This window comes from Sitophilus oryzae, unplaced genomic scaffold, assembly GCF_002938485.1.
Source record: "Sitophilus oryzae breed Bouriz unplaced genomic scaffold, Soryzae_2.0 scaffold_576_pilon_pilon, whole genome shotgun sequence".
NCBI lineage: Eukaryota > Metazoa > Arthropoda > Insecta > Coleoptera > Curculionidae > Sitophilus > Sitophilus oryzae.
This window is the reverse complement of record NW_022147169.1, coordinates 1,458,211-1,477,896: the sequence shown is the minus strand read 5'-3', so window position 1 is coordinate 1,477,896 and position 19,686 is coordinate 1,458,211. Positions and strand designations below refer to the sequence as shown.

Below are 19,686 nucleotides of genomic sequence, written 5' to 3'. Positions count from 1 at the left end.
AATTAAATGCAATTCTTATGTAATAAACTAGTAAATAGAGTTTTAATGAATTAAATGAAATATTGTTTTAAACATTTTATCCGTTATATTTAGTAGTTTTCTGAACGTACTTTTCAAACGTCAAATTATTTGAACTACTTTTGCCAACATGGAAAAAACTAATTAAGAAGTGAACCAAAACAAGGTGAAATGGAGCGATGAAAGGCATTGTTTTTATTTAATAGTTTGTAGAACTTATCTTGTTTTTCTCGCAAATGGATACCGAAATGGATTGCGACGACTATGCAGATAATGAGTCAGCTGAATTTGAGGAATCGGGCGCAAAAAGAATTCGTTTATTACGACCACAAAGTGTTCAACCTAAAAAGTTATGTGCCAAAGAAGAAAGAGCTGCAAATCTGAGAAAGGTAAGTTTTATATCTATTTTTATTATAGTACATTTTCTAATATGGAATCGTACTTGAAACGAATGATCAGTGATGTAATATGAAGATCAATTATTTTAGGTTTCAACAATTCTTCAAAAGTCAGAAGATAGTCGTACTAATGAAGATTTGAAGACCCTGGAAGAATGTTCAAACATTATACAGGAAGTACAAGAAAGAATGAAAAAAAGGGAAGCTTTGAAGAAACGTCTTGAAGAGTTTGAGGATCCAGAGGATGTTTTATTGCAGAAGTGTCAAATTTTGGCACAAGCCATAGCCCAGTCTCAACATTTGGTTGTTTATACTGGGGCAGGCATCAGCACAGCGGCAAAAATACCAGATTATAGAGGTCCTAACGGAATTTGGACAAGATTAAAGGAAGGCAAAGAAATTGGGTAAATATAATCTGATTTTTTATATGCTTATCTAATCATGTTAATCAGTTTTATATGTTATTAATCCATACTTATATTTTTTTAGAGATCACGACCTATCATTAGCTGAACCAACATTTACACATATGGCTTTGTTTGAACTATACCGTCAAAAAATTTTAAAATATGTTGTATCTCAAAACTGTGATGGATTACATCTTCGCTCAGGTCTACCAAGAACTGCATTGTCAGAACTGCATGGCAACATGTACATTGAAGTTTGTAAGAATTGTAAACCTCACAGGGAATATTGGAGAGCTTTTGATGTGACTGAAAATACTGCCAGATATTCACATAAGACTTACAGGTAAAGATTTTGTTTAACGCTGTTATACATTTTGAATAAATTTTAATAAATGCTTGTAGAAGATGTTATGTATGTAATGGGGCTTTAATGGATACAATTGTTCACTTTGGTGAGAGAGGCAGCTTGCAATGGCCACTGAATTGGAAAGGGGCCTGTAAAAATGCTAAAGAAGCTACTACAATTATTTGTTTAGGTAAGTTATTTTTATTTATAGTAGTAATTAGGGTTATTGTCTGTTCAAGTGTTTATATAAATTATACATCATTTATCAATATACCCATGGAATATTGACATTTTAGATTATTTTTAAAGATGTAATAAATTTTCAAAGAGTACAGATACTAATATTGTTCATATAATTCAAAAATAACTGTTTAATTATTTGTTAAAGAGAACCAATTCTATCTATTCAAACTACATTAATTGACTTTTTGCATTGATTAATAATAATTGCTCTAAAACTGGATTTTGTATGTGCATTAGACAGTGTGGTGAAAAGTAACACCTAAATTTTACGTCATTTTTTGATGAATGCTTATTTATGACAACAGTGATGACATTCATTTTCATAACTTATTATTATATTGATTTCTGATTCAAATCCACATTTATTTAGAATAATTTATTAACTAAAACAATTAAGTATGTATTTAACTAGTTTTTGGGCGGAAATAATGGTGGTATATTTAATTGATAATACTCTTTTATAAAGATTTAAATAGTTTTATTTTTGTAAACAAATGGGCTTGCAATATTATCCTTTTTAGTACTTCAAAAAAACCAGGGCCAGGGAAAATGTCAATATTCCCTGGCTGTATTGATAAATGAGGTCTAAATTATAAGAAAATGCATTTTCTACGAAAAATTGAAGAGACAGGTAAAAAATGGTATAATACAGTTTGAGAGACAATTAAATTGTGCATCTGATTCTCGTAAAATATATAGGGTGTTCCATTTAAATTAAACAAGTTATTGTCGTTTAAAGCTAATAATTATTTAAAATAAATTTTTAAACACTATATATAAGTATTGTTTTTATTATTACAACACAATATCTGATCAATAAATATACTTCAGTAAATATTTAGCATTAAAAATTTTCATACCATTTGAGAAAAGAAGCCTTAAAATTTTTACTACAATTTCACAAAATTGAATATATTTCATAAATGGCAAGGTTTAAGTGTGATAAACCTTAATAAACTTTACCTTTATTTCAATTGTAGAATCTAAAAATAAAATAATATACAGGGTGTTTAGTTAGGTTAGGTTAGATTTAAAAAAAATACAACTATAACAGTTTTTATTTATTTAGGACACTCTGTACCTTTTGAAAATATTTTTAAATTGTAGCTCTAATAGTTCTTCAACGAACCCAAAACTTACAATTTGTAAAAATCTAATCATTTAGCTACAATACTCCGTGTCTTAAGTGGCGAATAACTCTGTATATGCTATTTTTTAATATTTTTGCAGGGTCTAGTCTTAAGGTGTTGAAAAAATATCCATGGCTGTGGCAAATGGATAAACCAGCCAAGAAAAGACCCAACCTCTATATAGTCAATCTCCAATGGACTCCAAAAGATGAATGTGCCAATATAAAAGTTAATGGCAGGTGTGATGTGGTTTTTAAAAGGATTATGAATATGTTGGGAATAGTAGTACCGAAATATGACAAAGCAGTAGATCCAATATTCCATCATGTCACCGAACTGAACGAATTAGAAATGCATACCACAACACAACCAATGTTAAAGCTTGATCCAGACATTAAAGGAGAATTGGACTGTTGTATGGAAGTCAAAGTGCAAAAAGACTGTTTTAGTAATAGATCTGATCTCAATTTTCACTGTGATACTAGTAGTGATAGCTTCAAAACAATTCTGAGTGAAGTAAATCCTTCCTTAACTTTTTTTAGTATGTTCAGCCATTATACTGACCTATTTCTGTACCCCTATCAAACCAGCTTTCTGTACCCCGGACTTCACAGCATTATAAATCCACTTCCGGTCATCAAAGAGGAAGCGTTTCCTTTGAACCTGTCTCAAGAAGTGTTCGCCAAACCTTTGTGCGAATTTTGCCACAAGAAGTATAAGTCAGTGCTATGTTTGTTTTATAAGCAAAGTAATTCAGTCTTTTGCAATGAAAAAATGAGGTATAGTAAAGTGGAGAAAAAAGATAAACCGAATGTATGTCTGTGTTGTGATTATTCTACGGAAGAAGAGGACGTGGAGTTTACTACAAACAGTAGCAGTGACAAGGAGGCAAGCAGCAGTTCGTTTGACAAAGAACAAAAAGGGAAAACGCAACCCGGATGGTTTGGGAAGGGATATAAGAAGATAAGAAGATTCAAAAGAAAGATAGTTGAGTATAAGTGAGGGATAATGGGTAAAACCAGTCCAAAACAATTTAAGATTGTTTACAATTTATTGAAGCTCTGTAAAAGTACTGATACAGGGTGTGCTAAAAAGTTTACAACAAATAGGAAACTGACATTTTTTTGATATTTTGTCACTTTTTTTTGTTTACAGGGTGTCTCAATATTCCGTGTACATAGAACTACTATGTATTGTTGGAATCAAAATAAGTTCATTAACCTCAATTTACCTCTAGACAAAAGTGCTTCGTTTGTCTGCTAGAGGGCATCAAACTTTAAAAAAATAAACACATTTTTTAAGATATTTTATGAACCGATATTTCAATTTGAATGAGATTTTAGGTACTTATGTTTTGCTAAGCATTTTAACTTTTGGCTTTCACTAAACATGAGAAAACGTACGGAAAGAGTAAAAACTATCCCCACCCTTATAAATTTAAGTAGAAATATTTTTCAACTCCACCAACAACTAATTTTTGTTTCAGTATTTACTACATGTTTTGTCTCTTGTAAAAAAAAAGCTACATCACAGTTTTTGAGGAAAACAAATTTTGGAGAATTTTTTTTTTAAAGCCAGCTTACAAAACATACAGTGAGTTCCAATATTCCGTAGATATATAGAATTACTATGTATATCTTGAATCAAAATAAGTTAATTGCACACAATGTACCTCTATACAAAAGTGCTTTGTTTGTCCATTAGAAGACATCAATCAAAAATAAACACTATTGTTAATTTAAATTTATTTATTTATTTAAGCTTTTTATGAAGTCAAGATATTGTCAAATATAATTTGTTATACTAATATAAATTTTAATATATTCGCCAGCTAGATTATTAGCGTATAATAGACTGTATGTGTTACAGTGAAAGTCAGAAATTCAGTGAATGTTAACATTCACTAGGAAATGCTAGCAATTACGGATTGGACCAGCGAATGTGGTATTTTAAACAGATTTTTCGACTTTTCCTAATAATTTCTAACATTCACTAGTGAAAGTAACATTTACTAAAGGGTGCCAGTAAAAGTTATTCTATTGTACAGGGCGAGTGTGGTGAGGAAGAATGTTGATGGAAGTTAGAACAAATAAAACTTTTAAGAATTTTGGATCACCTCAATATTCAAGCTGATCCACATATCTTAAAATTACAAATTACTTCTTTGGTATATTTATTAAAACTTATGGAAAATAACATAACCTTCTAAATATTAAAAGGGAAATCATAGTAAACATTTTAAAGCCTACAAAACAATTACAATTACTTATTGGTACAAGGTTTTTTAAATAAAGTTCTTCATCGTGGACAAAATAAAATAAGCCCGAATTTTCTTCAACGGGAGCTATTCGTTTTTTCAAACCCACTACTTCAAGCATATCAAAACGTTTAATAAATTCATAGTCAGTAGGTTCCCTTTTATCTTTTTCTCTTGCATGGTTAATTTTTGCTCCGACTTCATTATATTGCAAAAATGAAAAACAGGCACTATTACATTCTTGCGAGTGCCTAGTTTGCCTTAATTTTTCATAGAAAATTTCTTCTATAGGGAAAATACCGCACATCACTTTTTACAACGATAACACAACAATTATACATAACCACAAAAAAACAAAGGGAATTTACGCTAGATGTCTGTCAACGTTGCCAACGTTTAGCTCAATATAATGTTATCCTTATATTGCCTATTATTCAACTTATCCTTATTTATCCCTATATTTTACAACATGTGGCAACCGCGCTAACTGAATTTTTCAGACTCACTGCTACCGTCCAGGGAACTAGTAAAAGTTGGTTTTAGGGTGGGTTCATACAGCCAAATAAAATAAAATAAGAATAAAATAAAATAAAATAAGAAAATTGGTTATATGGGATACCGTACATGCGTTCATACAGCCAAATAAAATAACAAATAAAATAAGAAGTCTTTATCTTTTAACTTCTTGTTTTATTTTATGTGAAAACGGCTTTGCGCACGCTTAATTCTAACCTACAATTATTTTCAGTTTGGATTTAATTTATTTTATAATTTCACATAAGTAAAATGTATAATATAGTAGGCAACTAATAAATAAATATACTATAAATAGTAAAATTACTATAAACAATCGTAAAAGTTAACTTTTATCCAGCCTCATCGTACTGCGCATGAGCAAATATATATTTCTTATTTTATTTTATTTGGCTGTATGAACCCACCATTAAAAATAGCTGTTGAACTTTTACTGGCGTAGTTTTAGCAAATCAGTGAATGTGAGCTTTTACTAGTAATTGTTAACAATCACTGATTTCCAACTTTTACTGTAACATATACGTCTACATAGCTTGATGTGACAAGAAACATTTTATGAAGGTCAGCTTCGGAAATTTCTTTTTTCCTCAAAAAGTATACGCAGTGGGTTTTTTTTACAAGAGACAAAAAATGTAGTAAATACTAGAAGGGCCATTTTGCGAAAAAAAATCGTTCGTCGGTTGAGTTGGAAAATATTTATACTAAAATTTATCTAGAGGTGGGGGTAGTTTTTACCCTTCCCGTACCTTTTTTTGATTTTTGTGTAAGTTAAATGTTAAAGCACTTGCCAAAATATAGATACCCAAAATTTCAGTCAAATCGGAGTAACAGTTCTTAAAATATCTGAAGAAATGTGTTTATTTTTTTAAAGTTTTGATGCCTTCTAACGGACAAACGAAGTACTTTTTTATAGAGGTAAATTGTGTCCAATGAACTTATTTTGATTCCAACAATACGTAGCAATTCTATGTCCACGGAATATTGGGTCACCCTGTATAGAGGATTTTTGTTATTTGCAATTTTCCTAATATTTTTGGCAATCATGACAGTTGTCACATGACATATATGTCAAAATTCTGTATAAACTTTTTTCAGTAAGTCAATAATAAAAAACGGTCCCATTTGTCAAGGACTGTATATATTCTAAAGGACTGTTCTATCGCGTCAAATCGCCGCTGTCGTAGTCGCCATGGAATGCTACGTCACGCGCTGACCAGAGCTCCACAGTGCGGCGGATGGTTATTCTAGCGGGACAAAATCTGAAGAGCAATGTTTGGGACTTAAAATCTAAGAACGTAGCAAATGGTCTAATATATAGCAACTATATGGTTAAATTTATTTATTTATTAACAACTTAATTTATTAATAAATAAATACAAGATAATAAAACTATGATATTATTCGTACATGACACACAAAAACCGTATTGTAAACTATTGCCAAATACATAAAATTATGATATCAGGTGAAATACTTACAAAAAAACTCTTTAGCAGTTATTTTTTAATTACTTTGTAATCTTGTGACACCCTCTATATTTTATTTTAAAAAATTATATTTTATTTTAAAAATATTAATTAAGATAGATATTTTAATTTTAACACTCGGTAATTGTAAATTCGTATATAGTAAGTATCTAAGACAATTTTATAAACTCAGTGCCTTTTGATGAAGTTGTTTTGTTTTTATACCATCCGATTGAAATGAAACTTTTTGGGCATTCATCTGTTGCTTGAACTCCCTGTGACTGTGACTACCTGTGTTGGTAACTATTGGTAACTCAAAAGATCTACATCATTCAATATATCGATATTTGAAAAAAAATGAAAGTTTCATATCTGCAGAACAAAGGCACAAAGAATTTTAACAAATAATATACGTACAGTAGAAAAGTACATACCTTTGGCAATCTTCAACATAATTTGTCTTTGGAATAAAATGTATAAGCACTTGTAAATATTTTGTTTTCGTATGATCTCTGCCTTGCTGAGCAGAAAACAACCAAATTTGGTTGATAAAAATGTATCGAAATACAAAGAATATTCATGCATTTTTATATCCATTGGAATGTCTACTATTTATTCTTACAGTACACATTTTTTGGCTTATTTCTAACCAAACGCTTTTGTCCCGCTAAATTTATCTTCCAACGCACTGTGCGCTCGTCCGTCAAATGCAAAAATAACTGTCACTGTCTAAAACTTTTGGCGGCAACTGGGTCATTAGATGACATAGAAAAACTGACAGTGCAGGAGGATAGGAATCGAACAATCCTTATCTCTATATAGTATCCTTGGCCATTTGTTACTAAATTTTTTGCACATCCTGTATGTGAAGTAATGAAACAGAAGTAAGGTTGTGTGAGATTAGGGAGTAATTAAGGTAAAAATCCTTTTTATTATTATTTTTTTCTAAGAAAAAATTATACAAGTACCTGGAATTAGTGACAGAACACTACATCACATATTCGTCGGATTCTGTAAAGTTATTGTTCAATTTTAGTTCAGTTATGACTCAAGAATAATGAATGTGACGATGTAAAATTTTAATGTTTTCTAGCAAGTTATTTTAAGACAGTATTTTCAAATATATGTTGTAAGATTAAATAACTGTTAAATAAGAAAAATGTCATGCTAATTATTTTTCTGCATTTTTTTATTTTTAACACATAGTAAATGTATTAAGTATTGGTTCCGTGTGTAACATTTTCGAGGAATTGATGGCGTTATTTTTAATATTTAGTGACTATAAAAACTAAGTTAATGGCAACTGAAAAAATTTCAAATTTTCTGCAAGTATTCTCATAGTGTCTGTGCATTTGATGATGCTTTTAAAATTGAATTATTGGAAAAAAATATTCCAATCCCTTTACCAACTTGTTTATATCCATACTTTATATTAACAATTTTTTAAGTTGATATATAAGGTCAATATACAGGGTGGTCCGAATTGTATTCCGAAAACTTCGGCAGCATATTCTGCAGATAAAAATAAGTAAAAAAGTTTGTATAAATGTATGTCATAAAATGTTTAGTTTCGGCGATACAGAGTGTAGAAGTTTTATTTTTATTTTGATTTTTTCCAAATCATTTCTGAAGTAACGTCAATATTTGGATGAAAATTGGTCTTTAGCAGTTCTTTGACATGATAAACTTGATTTTGATGTCAATATAACTCCTACTTGTAGAGGGCGCCACCTACATATTTTAACTAGTTTGAAGAGTAATAACTTTTTGTCCGTACCTGTACAAAACTACTGAGTAAAGAAATATACATTTACGTCTTTTACGTAAAAAAGGTCTCTTGGTAAAAATCGCTACGTGTAATCACTCTCGAGATATTTGGAATCGACATTATGAAACCTGTCATCAATGACATAAATTAAACATGTTGACTAAATAGTTATTGGACTGAAGTCATAAATTTGAAATATTTTTGTGCCAAAAGTTTACTAGTATTTATTTTTTGTAATAATGATATGTATTGACTATTTCCATTCTAAATATCTTGAGAACGGTTGCTCGTAGCGATTTTTACCAAGATACATTTTTTACGTAAAAAATCACGGAGATGTATATTTTTTCACTCGGTAGTTTTATACAGATACGTACAAAAAGTTATTACTCTTCAAAACAGTTAAAACACATGCAGGTGGCGCCCCCTACAAATAGGAGTCATATTGATATCAAAATTAAATTTCTCATGTCAAAAACACTCTCAGACACCAATTTTCATCCAAATATTGACGTTACTTCAGAAATTATTTTGAAAAAAATCGAAATAAAAATGGAACGTTTACACCTTGTATCACCGAAAGTAAGTCTTTTAGGACATACATTTATGCGAACTTTTTTACTTATTTTTATCTGTAGAATATGCTGACGAAGTTTCCGGAATACAGTTTGGACCACCCTGTATATGACAATGTTTAATTTTGTTTTAAAGATAACTTTGATAAACTGTATGTTCAAAAAAGGTTGTAAATATTATTGAGTTATCAAAAATGTTATTCTATTGTTAATGAAGTTGTCTTTGTGATTTTAACCATTATCAGGTGTATAGACACAATATTTTGACATTTGAAAGTTAGAACTTGTGATGTCGAAATGTTTTTATGGGCGGTAAATACCTATATGTTAATAAGTATTTGAAGAAATGTTTTTATAAGGTGGAAAACGTGTTGTGTTATTTGTCCCAGTATTACCTAATACAATAAAGTAAAAGTATTTTAACAAAAAATCGGTCTAAATTATCTAATATCAAAATAACTCTACAGTGACTGTCATAAATTTCATAACAAATGTTATTACAAATTAGAAAAGAACGTTTGTGCTATCTTTTCTGGCATTCGCTGTATAATTATTAAGATTTTTTTTCTGAACGTTTGGTTTTCATGTTAATATGCTTTTACACGTTCAAGGATGTTCCTTACTATTTAATAAATTAATTGTGAGTGATTTTTGTCACTCGTCCTTAGCAAATTTTATTTTTAAATTTATAATAGGCGAATGTAACGTACAGTTGATACCTTTTTTTCGGAACGGCAACTGGAAGTTTACAATGTTTTTTACAAATTTTTGTATGTGTTCTTTTTTATTTTTTATTTAATATATATTTAATTTTTTTACATATATTAAATTATTGCGTTTTTATTTCTATATCCCTGTTCTTTTTTAGAGCAACGACGATTAACAACCAGTGATGGGCGGTGGGTATCTAATGAGTAGATAAATAAAATCTGGGTATCTACCTAGACGGTGTAGGGTGTATACCCATTAAGAAGCATTAAAAATATATTCCTGGCATTATACCCAGTATTTACTATGCGGTTCTCGGAAAATCCCCTATAAAATTAGGGTGTTCATCTAAATAATTGCACTGTCAGTGATATGCTGACGTGTTTTTGATATAATTGACTGGTTTTTATGAACTCTTCTGTACATTATTTGACCAAGTGTTGGTTTTCTGACCATTTATTCAAAAATTTTAATGTTTAATTGCCATATGAAATATAAAACCGCATATATCTGCGAAACCGTTAAAAATTTTGAAATACTCTAAATACAAAAAATGTTCATCTATTAAAAAAATAATATACAGGGTTTTCCATTAAAAAAACAACGAATTTATTTTATATTTTAAAAAGTTTGGCGTAGAATTTTAAACACCCTGTATGATTTAAGATTACGATTATTATTTACAAAGTGCATAAGCATTTACATAAATGCGGCAAAGCGACAATAATAGTCCTAAATCGGCTCAATATTATAGAAGTATGAGCAGTGTGGGTCTGAAATACACCATAATACTTCAGAAACACCACAGCACGTTTTGTAAAATATACCATAATCTTCTACAAAGTGCATAAGCATTTACATAAATGCAACAAAGGGACAATAATAGTCCTAAATAGGCTCAATATTATAGAGTAGGAGCAGTGGGTCTGAAATACACCATAATACTTCAGAAACACCACAGCACATTTTGTAAAATATACCATAATATTTTACAAAGTGCAATTATATAATGACTACACAGTTACGATTTTTAATTAATAATTTGTTTAAAAAAGACCATGTTTTTAATTTATTTATTAATATCTTTGAAACTATCAAAACATATTTAAACATATCTTAGAATTATGTAAAGTGATAAAGGAAGCAAAAAATGAAATAATATATGCAGGTTGTCCCATTAAAAAAAATCATCCTGATTCACTCACACTTCTTTGAGCCACCCTATAGAGGTTAAAATATTTTCCCGAAGTACATACTTTAGGTGTGTACTAAACAAAATTCCCAAGTTTTTTTTATTCTAGGAGCTACAGCTACAGATGCCCGACGCACTATTGCCGGACCCTGTATACTAGGTGCAGGATCTTGGATATTTACTCGTAATTTCAATATACCGGGTGTTTGCCCATCGCTGTTCAACCCAACAACTAAGGGTAACAACTAAACAATTCGTAGTAGGGATGTCCAAAAATATCGACTTAACAAAATATCAATACTGAAGAAATTATCGATAATATCAAGCTCTACATTGCTGTGGAAGTTTGTTAGAATTTTAACTTCAGTCTTCAAGGTAACAATGACATGGAAAAATCCATTACGTATATTATAAAAAAGTATTAATATACAAATATATTATATGGAAATATTAATTTTTTAAAATAAACATTACTAATATAAAGTGAAATAAAACGCAACAGAGCTCCTTAAGCACTTTATTTTGGAAGAAATCCACACTAAGTTAATTACAATTAAGGAGTATTTTTTGAAATATAAAAACAAAAGTAAATGCGAAACTAAATTAAAAAAAACTTTTCTTGATTTTTTATATTTATATATAATTTGTTACAGCTTTGTCATTTTTCTCTACAAATTTTTATGATTTTTTCATAAATTTTAGTAATTGTATCTGGGTTTTATACACACTCAGAGTAGCAAATAAACATATATTATTTCTCATGAATATTTTTTGATTCTCGGTGTAAAAACAATTATATATGTCCGATTTTTAGTTAAAACAGTATTAGCAGAGTATTTTAAGACTGAATATTTTATTAATTAATCTAGTCCTACTGTATTGACATAATTTATGTTTACAAAATAAAATCACAACTTGGAAATTATCACAATAGAAAATATTATCACAAAAATATCTGTAAACTTCTAAAATATGCATTTTGAAAGCTAGTTAAATTTAAACAAAATTTACCCTTTTGCCAAAATAAAAATATAGAACCACAAATAAATATCTTCTTTAGATACATAGGATTTTAACATTAATTTTAGTTAACCCTATGTTAGATTATAAGAATAAATTATGTATTTAGAACTTTTAGATTTTAAAGGTCTTATTCTGGAATAATACTGGAATGCATTGTGTGTACAGAGTGTTCTAATAATCTTTATTTATCTAATAAATTATTGAACATTCTGTATATACAAAGTTAGAAGATTCTTATTATTCTTATACCTTATGAGAACTTTCTGACGTTTGACATTGTATATGCCTTGAGAATTTTACTGCAAAACATTTCAATTTACTTTTTTAATATTTTATTTAGTCCTAATAGAATTTTATTCTATTAAGTGTTATACAGTGCTTCCAACAATTTTGTTATTTCGTAAATAAAGAATCTTTGTGAATATAAAATTCACTATAAAACTTTTGAAGCTCCCCTGTATATCGAGTATTTTTTTAGCCCACCCCTCTTTCAACGGAAATGACTACAACTTTTGATTTTTAAATGGTACTCTCGATATTTTTTACTTTATTTGATTCAATTGTCAAATTTTGATATCTTGCCTTAACAAAAATAGTATTTTAAATTTTAATATAGAGTGGCACGACTGTGTTAAAACCACTAATTTTTAATCAAAGAAGCCTTTGAAAAGTACTTCTGATAGTTTACGTAATGTTTTTGTGGCGTTTCCTGGTTAGTTAAAAGATGAGCCAATTGTATTTTTTCTTTATAACTCATTTTTTTCAAATAGAACAAGGGTGGCTCGTTAGGATATTTAGAAAATGATTTGGTTCCACATACTTGGTATTTCGAGTCAAATTGTTGTTATGATCGAACTATTGCACTCTAGATTGAAATTTAAAATAATATTTTTTAAGCGTAAATGTCAAAAGTTTACATATGAGACTACTATGAGTTTACTCTTCAGAATGTCATTTTCTATGAAATAAAGTAAAATACACTGCAGTTTTCTCATCAGAAGTTGTAGTCATTTCCGGTGAAACAGGAAGCGATCGAAAATAATTGATTACGTCAATCAATTCTGATTTATGTCATATACAAACATACCAAAAGTTATAGTTGCAGTGTATCGAGCAGTAATAATCCCCACCATGTTATACGGAAGCGAAACCTGGGTGCCATGCCGTACTAAGCCGCCGGCACACGAGCGCATTAAACAAGTTGCAACAGAGACACCTTAGACAACTGTTAAGAATCAAACGGTACCACCATGTCTCAAACGTATCAGTCCTTGAAAAAGCAAGCTGCGAGAGCGCTGAAGTCATGATTACTAAATTTCGCTTTAGGTGGGCTGGCCACGTATGTAGGATGCAAGAAAACCGCCTACCGAAATCTCTCCTTTACGGTGAACTTGTAGAGGGTAAGAGGAAACCGGGTGGTCAACTCAAAAGATACAAAGATGTTTTTCATGAAAACTTAAAGGGGATAAGTATGCAGCATCAGTGGGAGGAAGCAGCGCACAATAGAACGCAATGGAAGAGAATTGTAAACTCAGTTAACAACTACAACCAAAAAGTAAAAAGGCAACAAAGTAATGAGATTTTTGAATGTCCGGAGTGCGGAAGAGAGATAACATCACGTATCGGGCTTTTCAGTCACAGAAAAGCTCATGACAGGAAACGCCTTGCGTAACCATTTTCTGATGCGTGTCAAATACTCGTCAGCGAGTAATGGCAGTAAGTATGTAAGTAAAAGTTATAAGGGTGAGCCCTTTTTGAAAAACACCCGATATACAAAGCAATATTCTGAAATTTGACAGTTTATTTTCAATTTTCTGGACTTATCAGTAATAAAAAAATTCTCAGAAACTTTATATAAATCATTTTTCTCACTGTTGATAGTACATAGACGGTATCTCAAGATCATACGCCATATCAAGTTGTCTCTAGTTTTTATACATCAAAATAAAATCTTATCACTTTGAATATCTTTAGAGTTCCTATAGGACATACTGAGATCTACTCTAGTTAATATTCTTATTTTATAATAATTTATTACACGTTTACTCGTTTGGTTTGTGTAGCGGCGTTGCAGTGCTTACGTAACTCAGTTTCTATGTTGTCAGGTTCCGGTGGTGCTATTGCATTGTTGGTTTGCACCGAAAGATCTGTCACTTTTTTCTGTAATGACGTCACTGTTTCCTCCTTATTTTCCAACTGAACCTGAAATAATTATATTTTACTATCTGATTTTCTTAAAATCTGTTTCCGTTAGAATATTTTTAGTGTAAACAATAAAAAGTAACAATTTGAATCATTGTTCAAGATACCTATATGCGAGGGGTGTCTCACTACTGGAATTACATGTACATTTTCTTGGCAGTCATTGGCAGTCTTATGGCAGTCGCCTATAATAATTACATGGCTGTCATAGGCAGTCTTCTTCATAGTCATTGGCAGTCGCTTAGCAGTGGAAGGATATTTTGGCAGTACGTGTACATTTTTTACCCGAGTGAGACACCCCTCGCCTATATGTCATATGCTTATTTTTTTTTGTCTGCGTGTATGTTTTTATCTACATATATTCCTTATTGGTGGAAAAGTTAGAAGTAAAATATTCATGTCAGATAATCAAAAGAAAATCAGTCTTACTTTATTCCCGTGTGTTAGTAAACTGTAATTCTCTTTCTTTACAGACTATGCAACTCTAATTCGGATTATATTTTTAACCAATAATTGAAAGTAGCTTTACAAATTTCCTTTTTTTTCGGACATATTTCTTCTTTGTTTATTCTTATCTTTGTCAAAATGTTTATTTGTAACTATCTAATGTACCTAACAAGTATTTATTACCAATCAAAAATGCCTAGTACCAAGACCTACAGAAAATCGCTATCTCGAAAGTAACTTAACGACTGTAACGGGAGCATCAACGCCAATAGCGACCGACCAAAGCGCGACAGACGAAAACTCGACCCAAGGAGCGCTCCAGCAGTCGCGTGACAACTGGAGCGAAACACGTCGCGGTCTAGGTCGTTACCAGTTACATCTGTCCGCGACAGAAGAAACCGCGACTCTAGGAGCGCGACGGCTGGAGCGAAACACGACGCTATGCGGTTACTGCGGTTTGAGCCAACTCCAAAATTATTATCTACTATTATACTTATATATTCACTATTCTGAATAACAATTATCAAATCTGCCAAATGTTCATACCAGGATCAGTTTTCATTTGCAGATTGTTTATAAAACTAACGAATTAAGGTATCTTACCTGCAAAAATAATACTTGTCTTCTGAGATCGGCTAGCTCTTTTTCTATCACATTGCCATTATCAACATTTTCGTTGAGTCTGTCTGATTGATCCTCAAAATAGTGGTCGTCGTTATCAAGTATGGTGTCTCTAAATGGATTTTGAGTATCGGTCTAAAACAGAATAGAAAAAGTCTTAAGTTAGATATGCATTAAACAGGTAATACCATTGGAAATCTTGCTTTAATATTTTCCTGGTTTCAAATGGATGGCTGATCATATAAAAGATAACTCTTATTTTGATATTTTAAACGACCAAATATGACCGTTTAATTTAGACATGAATTAAATAAGTATAAATAACGTTTATGTAATGGTGCAAATAAAACATTATAGTTAATCACTGTTTAGTCTTTAAACAAAGTTTATACAAACGGTGCAAGTGGGCATTAAAATTCTATGTTAATAATAAAATATGTTAAAACATTATTTGATTTAATGGAAAATCTCTTGTGAACCACCCTGTATAAATCCGAGTATAATAATTAGGCTTTTTAATTAGGCACACAATGATTTTGTTTTTGTTTCTGTGGTAATATTACAAAGAGTTGAACTTAAAATACAAAATAAGCAAACTTACGTCGTTTAATACCATTTTCAGCTTGATCAACATTTTCTTTATATTCCTCACATCCTTTTGAAGAGTGGGTGATGTTGGTTTAGAGTTAAAGTTCAGCGTAGAGAATGTTGTATTACAGTTATAGTTTATCGAGTCCAAGTTCCTTGAATCGGATAAATTGGAAGTGTACGAAGGGTAACCCAATTCTCTCTCCAACCATGGCGAATCTGTACTGTTTCTATCGTTAGATAATGCGATTTTTTCAGATAATTTTGACAGCGACCTGAAATTTTGGAACAAAAATACTTGAATACTTAAATTTAATCTTAAAGCAGCAGTTGTGTACATAATAGTCCAGTCATAGAATAAATATAGTCTGTTTAACGAGAGGATCCCTGATATTGACCGCTGTGTCTGTCATTTTAATTCATAATAAATTATATTTTCTTTAATTTTTTTAATATCTTCTGTCAAAATCTTCCCCGTCTTCTTTGACAGAATATATAAAAATATCTAGTGTTTATAACTCTATCTAACGATAAAATTCTGACAGTAACAATTGTTTTCTCTAATTTTAATTAGGAAATAATTTTAATAAATAATTTTTTTGTCAATTTTCGGTTGTCGTCTGTCGAAATAATCTCTTCCATTGTTGGACAGACTATAACAGCAATGAAACAGCGTGGTAGCATTAATTTTAACTGTGACAATTCCTCTGTGATGTAGTATTTGACAGGAATTTACAATTACTTTAACTACATGCCATGGCAATGGACTGCTTGTAAAACTATAGCTTTAATAATTATCCTTCTGATAACAACAACAACAACAAACAACGCTTTATTGTAAAAAAAGCCAAAACAGCTTCATCGACAAAGCACTCACAAACAACAAAATCACAAAAAAAATACAAACAAAAAAAAATACACAATACAAATAATACAATTGAAAAAAATTTAAGTCTTTAAAATTACAAAAAGAATATACATGGACAATTTTAGAACAGTACGCAGTAAATAGATATAATTTTAGAGTTATAATATATTAAATACTTGACTTTTGACCAGTGTGTGAGATGATCAAAATTTTAAAATTCAAAATTGTTCATAATTGAACATCAAGTAAAATGTCGTTTACAGCATATAGGGCTCTCTCCAGTAGGTATGATTTGAGAGCTTTGCGAAATGCGGGAAAGAATGAAAGCGACTTGATATTCAAAGGCAGATGATTGTACATTTTTTTGGCATTGTAAAGTATTGAACCTTTAACTAGTTCTGAGCTCGGGGTTGGCAGATAAAGATCGTGTTCTGCATTCCTAAGTGGATAGTTATGAGATGGCCTTTCGGGAATAGCAGATATGTGCTTGCGGATTAAGCAAACGGATTCAAAAATGAATAAAGAAGGAAGAGTCAGTATTTTCAAATTTTTAAAGAAATTCTGGCAGTGAGTTCTACTGTTCAGTCCCAATAAATATCGAACTGAAGTCTGAAAACACGATCAAATTTTGTTGCGCAGCAAGTACCCCTTTGAACATACCTTTGAAGATCGTTTACTTCGTTGGCATGGCTTGAGTCGTAGTCCATTATAAAATCGCTGCTACAGAGACTCTCACAAGATGACAAGCTGTCTAGACTTCCGGTAGATTTTGTAACAGCACGTCGGCCTTTCATTGGACTGGACTCCATACTTTTCATTTTCTTCTGATTTTTGAACAACTGGAATAAAAATGGTGTGTTTTTTTAGGTACCATTAATAAAGTGCTTTTTCAATAAAAATGGAAATAAATAAAAGTGATTAAATATAAACTTATTTAATTTAAAATCTCTGTGATGAGTTCTGTGTTAATCGTACTAGACCGAAACTAACACGTTTATATAATATCCTGTTTTATCAAAGATAAATATTTCAAAATAACAAGAAAGTGTGGTTCATATCATTCCGAATTATGAAAAGCGCATTGAAAACTTTATTATTATTTTAAGTATTCTGACCTTTAATTTAAAATTAAATTCTATTTTCTGACATTTCTTATGTTTTCTGTCAAAATCTTCCCTGATTCGTTGTAAAATTCATATAGAAATATCTGACTTTTATCTCTTTTAAGTTCCCACACAAGATAACTGATTTTTATCCTTTTTAAGTTCCCACAAATAATAAAGAATATAAATTAAAAGCGTAAAGAATATGGACGAACTCCTGCATGTTATTAAAATAATGTATTAACTGTAGGTTTACAAATTAAACACAATACAATTTAAAATATTAAAAAAGATTATCTAACTTATAAAATATTACTGTAAAGGTTTATAGAGGTCATACAAATCATATTAACCAGTCAGAGATACTTTTCAATGGATAATAATCGTTGAGACATATCTCTCGCAGAGTATTTAATTTTGTGACTTTTAAGATAATCGCAAATGACTGAAACAAACACGTTTATATTGAAAACTGTTTTATCAAGTAACAAGAAAGTGTAGTTCATACATATTATGAAAATTATGCAAATTATGAAAAGCGAATTGAAAATTTAATTTTAAGTATTCTGCCGTCTTAATTCACTATTAAATTCTATTTTCCGTCATTTTTTAAATATTTTCTGTCGAAATCGCCGGCTAAGTGGACACACTATAGCAAAAAATTCATATTTCAATATCGATGTAACCACCTTAACATTTTTAACAATTTTCAAAGTAACTTAAAAAATTAAAAATACGATTTGGACATCTTTAAACCGGCCTGGACAAGACACTAAAAATATTAGAGGTCAAATCTATTTTCCAAAGATCCTTGATTAAAAATTAGTGCTTTTAATACAGCCGTGGCATTCTAGATTGAAATTTACCGTTCAAATACAACTTTGTTTTAAGCATGTCATTCTATTCATTGCGAGTGCCATTTTCTATTGAATAAAGTAAAAAAATATTGTCACATTTAAACATTAAATGTTGTAGTCATTTCCGGTGAAACAGGAAGTGGCCGAAAATAACTGAATACGTCAATCAATCCTGACGTATGTCATAATAACGTACCAAATCTTGATTTTTTTATCTGAAAAAAAGTTAAGGGTGAGCCACTTTTGAGACGCACCAGTATGGGAGACTTTTCAATAGATAGTCATTGAGTCATATCTCTCTATCTAAAGTGATAAGGTTATCAGATATTTCGATAGGAATTTTTACTCAAATCTGTCGAACGAGTTAGGAAATAATTCGACAGAAACCATACAGAAAATGACAGAAATTAGTAAGAAAGTGTAGTTCATGTCAGTGCAAATTATGCGAATTGAAAATTGAAAATTTAATTTTAAGTATTCTATCATTTTAATTCATAAATAAATTATATGTTTGTTCCAACCGGACAGGAGAACCGTCATAGAAAGGTAATTTCCTATCAGTCAATTCATTTGTTAATCTTGACAAACGATCAAACTTTTCAAACAATAAGTGGGCGACTAAAAATTACCGTCCCAGGATCGGTTCTCGGTCCGGTTGGAACGAACCTACTATTTTCCCCCATTTTTGGACATTTTGTGCAGAAATCTTCCCTGGCTCATTAGACAGATTTAGTAAAAAGTCATATCAAAATATCTGACAACCTGATTACTTTATTTATGGATGTTGTGTGATATATTTTATATGTTTTAAGTTCAATTTTAAATCAAGGCAATCTCTAATTATTTCTAGCATTGAATATTTTATAGGTATGTCTTTATAGGTCAGTGTAATAATTTAGAGTATCTTATATAGTTCGGAATCTAAAATTAAACGA

General features: G+C 30.4%; 2 protein-coding genes across 4 annotated transcripts in view; one reads left to right on the top strand and one right to left on the bottom strand.

The window, feature by feature from the left end:
- Positions 1 to 180: 180 nt before the first annotated feature.
- Positions 181 to 3,726, top strand: LOC115887531 (NAD-dependent protein deacetylase sirtuin-7). Its single transcript, XM_030906991.1, has 5 exons — positions 181 to 407; positions 507 to 820; positions 906 to 1,166; positions 1,226 to 1,359; positions 2,643 to 3,726. The coding sequence occupies exons 1-5, from the start codon at positions 255 to 257 to the stop codon at positions 3,542 to 3,544; spliced, it is 1,764 nt and encodes a 587-aa protein (XP_030762851.1). The 5' UTR covers positions 181 to 254; the 3' UTR covers positions 3,545 to 3,726.
- A 10,010-nt stretch (positions 3,727 to 13,736) lies between these two features.
- Positions 13,737 to 19,686, bottom strand: part of LOC115887487 (putative uncharacterized protein DDB_G0291812) — a 43,507-nt gene continuing 37,557 nt past the window's right edge. For all 3 annotated transcript variants that reach the window (XM_030906939.1, XM_030906938.1, XM_030906941.1), the window contains exons 11-14: positions 17,452 to 17,630; positions 15,937 to 16,198; positions 15,318 to 15,470; positions 13,737 to 14,267 (exon numbers count right to left, since the gene is read on the bottom strand). In XM_030906939.1, the coding sequence (XP_030762799.1) occupies positions 14,100 to 14,267; positions 15,318 to 15,470; positions 15,937 to 16,198; positions 17,452 to 17,630 (762 nt within the window). In that variant the 3' untranslated portion in view covers positions 13,737 to 14,099. The remainder of the gene's footprint in view (positions 14,268 to 15,317; positions 15,471 to 15,936; positions 16,199 to 17,451; positions 17,631 to 19,686) is intronic.

Bases quoted from the DNA above. Each gene is read 5' to 3' on its own strand.
- LOC115887531 (XM_030906991.1), top strand. From the start codon at position 255: ATGGATACCGAAATGGATTGCGACGACTATGCAGATAATGAGTCAGCT. The intron at 821-905 runs GTAAATATAATC...ATATTTTTTTAG, and splicing joins AAGGAAGGCAAAGAAATTGG to AGATCACGACCTATCATTAG. The intron at 1,360-2,642 runs GTAAGTTATTTT...ATATTTTTGCAG, and splicing joins TACTACAATTATTTGTTTAG to GGTCTAGTCTTAAGGTGTTG.